The following is a 6,000-nucleotide window of genomic DNA, read 5'->3' on the forward strand; positions in this document are numbered from 1 at the left end:
CGCCCTTTTCGAAAAGGGATCATTTCAATAAATAATTATATTTTAAACGTTTGTTTACAAGCCATTGACTATCTCACCAAAAATAAAGGGGAGGAGAAGACTAAGGAGCCTCAAAGTAACGCTGAAGGAAATACACTGTCGAATGAAGCCCCATCACAAATGAAGAGCTGGAATGGGAAAGAACGAAGCCAGAAATGCAGTTTACCGACAGTGTTCCTCAAATGTATCTGCTCTCTAATGACAGATTACTAAAAAAAGATGAGTTTCATAACAATCATGGAGTCTGGACACTTTATTGCCTTATATTAAATCATAACACTTCATCCTCTCAACCCCCCAGCTTTTATCAGCCAACAGATTAAACTTTTTGACACTTTCAGAGAAAGACAGCTGAGCCTAGGCTGAAGGTTATTTTAGAAAATATTGCAAAAACAAGCTCTGTTGAGCTGGTCATAATCCAGATTAGGATCCATTCTCTTTTCAGAGCAAGAATGAATTTTAACCAGTTTTCTGTTTTATAAATATTACCGTGGTTCAACACACCTATGAGAAGACACAACACTACCTGCGGCTCTCATCTTGTTTGTTAACTAATTATATCAACAACCTGAACCAACTTAACACTCTACAAAAACACAGCTGATTTAGCAATCTGTAAATTATACATGTACATAAATCTGGACCAAAATGTACTGCGTTTCATTCCTGCTTATGTGCACGGATTCCTACTGGCACCTACAATCGTTTGATATAGGTTTCTGAACACGTTAAAACATATGTTCTTCCTCGAATGGGACTGTGTAGGGTAATATTTTTGTAGTTTCCTGGCACTAAATTCTGCCAGCCTTCCTAAACCAGGTCTCCTATTTGCTTCAGCGAGCATCCTGAAAGCTAAGTGACTGTAGATTTAAGCAACCATCAAAAAGAATTCTGGAACAACACTTTCCAACTATAAATACAAAGAGAAACAGGGTGGCTTTGACTACGTGGCAACAAAGTCAATAGAAGGATTTGAAATGATCACCAATATGACCATAAGCAAAATCAAATCAAATCTGGACTCTTAATTAGTCCTACTGACTACTTCCAACGATCCAAAAAAGAGATAATTATCAAATTTCTACTTCAAATGGTATTCAAAATGTATCAAAGAAAGTTAAACTAGATTTTAGTACCATCAAGATCAGTAAACACCTTAAAAGTGTTTTTGCGGTTTTTTAAAGTCAGGCCTAAGTAAGAGCTACAGCCAGAAAACACTGTGGAATAAGGGCAAGATCCCTGGATCAAGATTCACTCGAATGTATCTTATTCAGGATGAGGGGGTTTCTCATTTCCCACCGTATCCCCAGTGTTCAATAAGTATGCTCAATAAATCTTTGTGGAATGAAACCAGTCACAACTGCTGACTAGTCCCTGAGCTGCCTTTAAATGCCGTTTCTAACTCTGCCTCTTACTAACTGTAGTATATTATTTAACCTGAGTATTCTTAGTTCCCAAAACTCTGAAATGGAAACACTGTACCTTCTTTGCTGGCTTATGAGGATCAAAGGTAATATTTCATGAGAAGTGACTTAATATTTTATAATAGGCACATGAATGTTAAGTGTCTGTTATCCAACCTGTGCCTTTGGCCAAACCATCGACAAAGGTGAAAATGCTGCCCTTCTTTGAAACAGAATTAGCTTCTCCTTTGTTATTCTGTTTAAATGTGGTAGTGTGGCTGTTCGCCAAAATGGATGTTGTTCTTGTTGTTATAACATTTTATTTAATCTCCACTGGGAAATTATGCTTCTCTTGAGAAAATAATGGTAAAACAAGGAAGGTCACTGCATGGTGGACCATAAGGAACATAACACTGAGGTCAAGAACCTTAGGGCCTCATCAGTTCTGACCTTAAAAAATTCTGAGGAAATGCACACACTACAATTTCTTCATCTAGACAATGATGAGGAAGGACAGACTAGATAGCATCTAAGGTCTCTCTTATCCTACAGTTCTATGACATTTCAGACACCAGATATTCAAATGCCCCCAAAGTCAGTTCTATTATTCATTAGCATATAATGAGAGTATTTTTTTTTTTAAGGATGATGAAAACAGTTCCACAGGCTAAGTCATAATGGCTGAGGAAATAATGATGTTACAAGAAGGATGAATGATACCCTCTAAAGAACACCTGCCTCAGGCCCTGTAGGCCTGCCACTTTGCATGAGTCACTTAATATTCCTAGGACTCAGTTTTCCGATCTTTAAAAGAGGAATAAAAATACTGCATAGGACCACTGGGAGAAAATACCTAATAAATGATCAAAAAGTATTGCTGTTTAAAGGTAAAATGCTATTTAAATACTCTAACGTCCAAAAAAAAAAAAAAGGCTGGTGGATTTTAGGGAGAGACAATCAATATTTTTAAATAGACTTTTTCCATCACGATAAAATAATATGATGCATGTAGATATTGTGATATTTCCAAGAGTACATTTTTTCCTACATTTTTGTGATCAAGAAATATTATGAAAGGAATCACTAAAAACTTAAATCCCACATTTCAAGATCAATCTTCTGAAATAATATATAATTTTTAAAGTTCACAGCATGTTTTAGTTTCACTGTTGATGCTGTTTGGTTGGTTGGTTGATTGAAGTCAAGCTGTTGGAACTGGTGCTGAAATTAAAGTGCCAGTATTACTTATTCTATTGACATGCTATGTCTGCCTGCAGAGGGGAAGTGGCCCTAAGAAGATCAACTAAACTGGAAAGTATTCTCCTTTCTCAGCTCCAGGATTTTTTTTTTTATTTTTTATGGTGGTGTCAGCTTCAGGATTTTTTAAAACTTATTTTATTGTGGTATTAGCTCCAGGATTAAGTTATTCCTACAAGCCCAAGAAACTTTGTACCTATTATAAGAGTCTCTTAACTGCTCTCTCCACTCAAAAACATAATATGGCACACATTAGATACGGGATTTCCCTCTCACTTAAAAAACATAGCCACTAAACCAAAAAAATGGAATTGTCAATAATATTTATAAGAACGTTGATGTCACTGGCAAGGGGATCCCCAAATCTGCAAAACTGCCTCCATACCCACTAACAGGCCAATAAGAATAGCAATCACAATACATTCATTAACTCTTAGTGATTTTATTTAAAAACCTATAAACCTCCAGCTTTTTTATGGCAGAAGAGTTCATTGTGGCTGTGGATGTTGTAATTATCATCCCCTTGTATCCTCAAGTAACAGCTGTGACCTTGCTCTAAAAGCCACCTTAGTTTAAAAGAGGAAGACCTTGAAGAGAAAAGTGACTGACCAGAAACTCTTCAATACTCTTATTCTTGAGCACATGATAAATGATCATGTCTAAGAGTGTTTAAATAATACATGATGATTTGCCATCCTACTTAAGTTTTTCATTATAAGATAAACAAATCATTTTTAATGAAAGAGTATTTCTTAGTAGCATGTCACTTTTCATGCCCTTACCTTGAATCTCTAACTAAATCCAACTAGAAGCCCATAGTTTTCACACAAGCTCCTTAAAGCTCTGAAACCGAGATATTTACACATTTTTAAAACCCATTTCCCGAGTTGCTCTTCACGTCCTCCTAATGAATGTCATTTGTCTCTGGAAGGAGAGGGATCCAGGAGCCTGTAAAGAGCATCTGTAGGTTTGGCCCCTTTCATTTTAGTCCTTTGATGAACGGGTGTGCACTGCTCCTTCCAACCGACAGGTTCTTGTTTGTTCTGCAAGTGTTTCAGTTGGGGTACTCCGCATTGGGTTATAAAGGCGTTTGAAATGTTTTCCTTTCCAGCTCGGCTCCTGGGACTCTCGCCCCCCCACCGCTTCATGCTACTGTCCATCTTAACGCCATTGGGAAAGAGAGGGGCAGGGAGCATAGGTTTATTGGGTAATAAGAGAGATTTACAGGCTCGGAGAGTTTGGGAATTTACAGGTGAGCAAGATTTATGGGTATAAAACACTGTTGTAGGTTTGGAAAGGAGGGAACTGTGACAGATTCCTACCTGTGACCACTTAGCCAGTTCTGCACCTGTGCCCTCCACTTCCCACCTGAGTCCAGGAAATTCTGCCCCTCGTGAGTCTTAACCCTGAAAAGGGTAGGTGAGTGAAGAAGTGGAATGGGGGAGCCTGAAGCACACCCCTAAATCCCGCACGTCCCAACACCTCGGACTTTCCTCCGGCTGCGGAGATGGAAGGTAAAGAGAGGCAGCCGCGTCCGGCCGTCCCTCGGGGGCCGAGACCAGAACTGCGCGTCTCCAAGGCTGGCTCCCCCTGTGGGGAGGCGGCGCCTCGGGGAGCAGCAGCCGGAGCGCCCTGAGAGCCTTCACGGAGGGGTGGGCAGTACCGATGCGGAACGCGCTGCCGCTCCGGCTCCAGCTCCTGAGGCGTCCAGCTTCCCATCACTTTTCCCAGTACTTTGCTCATCAGCCGTCAAGCTCTCTGGAGAAGAGACCCAGAGGCGGGAGAAAGGCCCACGGGCATCCCCGGGAGAGCTCTCTTCTTGGGAGGGGAGCCGACCCTGCCCCGCCCTACCCACCTTTCCCAGCCTCCCGGAGGCAGCCCGGGCGCCCTCGCCGCGGCTCCCAGCAGAGCTCCGGGTTCTGCTGCATCTGCCGGCGCCGAGCGGCGGGAGGCGACTGCAATAAAGGCACGGATAAAAAGCCTTGGTAACCGAAACCCAAATGCACCTCTTACCATTAGACCGCCGGACAATATTCTCCAGAAACGTGTTTTGCGGGGCCACCAGTCCCCTCCTGCCCCCGGCCATGGTCATCCTCCCGACAGCTTGGGGTCTGGGGGCGTCCCGGCGCGGCTTCTCACGGCAGCAGCAAGCGGGACGCGGGGCCCGCGCGCGATCCCAACTCGAAGTGCCCCATGCGCCCCACGGGGACCCGGGCGGGCAGGGGCGGCGGCTCCCTTCGGCTGCCACCCTCGCGCCCTCTTCGCGCCTCCCTCCCTGCGGCCCGCCTCGCAGTGCACTCGCGCGGGCTCGCCTCGCCGCAGCCGCCTGCGGGTGGGAGGAGGGAGCCGCGGCGCCTGGGCCGGCGGCGCCCCCTACCGGGCGCGTGCCCCGCGCGGGCCTGCGGGAGACCGAGCCGGGGTCCGGCGGCCGCCGGGAGACCGCGAGCGGCGGTGGGGCCGACGCTGCATGGGAGCGCCACCTTCTGGGCAAATGGCATTCAGGATGCTCCTTGGGCGCTTTCTTGATGGACTCACACCCAACAAGGTCACCGTGAGTCTTGGGATAGTAGGATATAACTCTTCCTTTGCTCCGTTTCAGGCGGGAGCCTCTGGGATTTCTGAGGCTCTTGGAACACCTTCCTGCTTTCCCCTAGGGATTCTTAGCCTCATTTGTGAAAGTCGCCCCACCTTGATTCTAAAACCAGTTGTTAATTAATGAAGCTGTATTTCTAAGAGGTCAGACTTGCAGAGTGACTGCACTCCAAAAGAGCTGTCTTGTGTTATTTTAAAGATAATCAAAAGCCAAATGCAGGCTCCGGACATTTGATTAATTTGTTGACTGACCTGATTTCCACTCTTATCCAGCGAATAGTTTACCAAAAAGCCAAGGGGAAAAATATATATATTTTAGCTGAAGCACAACCTGTTATGATCAGTACGGTTAAGAAACAGAAACAAATTATCTGACAAATATCAAAACGGTGGACTTGTCTCTGAGGACAAATGCTTGGAGTAGGGGACTGGGGTGAGCAGGTTCTCTAACGTTTAACATTAAATAATAACCACAGCCTTGGCTTGCAAGACGGTCTGCACTACACAGGAGGAGGTGCCGGGCTTCACACCTGACCCCTGATATAATGAAGAATCATATACACTAAAGGTTCCTGGGAAGGAACTCAGACAACCCTCCTTTGTTCATTTATTTTGGGAGATTGTTTGCCTGTCCTTTTACTCTATACCTCCAGTGGGTGTGAACAGAAACTGAGTCTACGCCCACAAAAAGAATGAGCTGATAGTTTTC

General features: G+C 44.3%; 1 protein-coding gene across 2 annotated transcripts in view; it reads right to left on the reverse strand.

The window, feature by feature from the left end:
• Positions 1 to 5,004, reverse strand: part of KCNH1 (potassium voltage-gated channel subfamily H member 1) — a 308,541-nt gene extending 303,537 nt beyond the window's left edge. For both annotated transcript variants that reach the window (XM_039881126.1, XM_039881125.1), the window contains exon 1: positions 4,713 to 5,004. In XM_039881126.1, coding sequence (XP_039737060.1) covers positions 4,713 to 4,791 — 79 coding nt within the window. In that variant the 5' untranslated portion in view covers positions 4,792 to 5,004. The remainder of the gene's footprint in view (positions 1 to 4,712) is intronic.
• Positions 5,005 to 6,000: the final 996 nt, after the last annotated feature.

Source organism: Pteropus medius, unplaced genomic scaffold, assembly GCF_902729225.1.
Source record: "Pteropus medius unplaced genomic scaffold, Ma_sr-lr_union100, whole genome shotgun sequence".
Lineage (NCBI taxonomy): Eukaryota > Metazoa > Chordata > Mammalia > Chiroptera > Pteropodidae > Pteropus > Pteropus medius.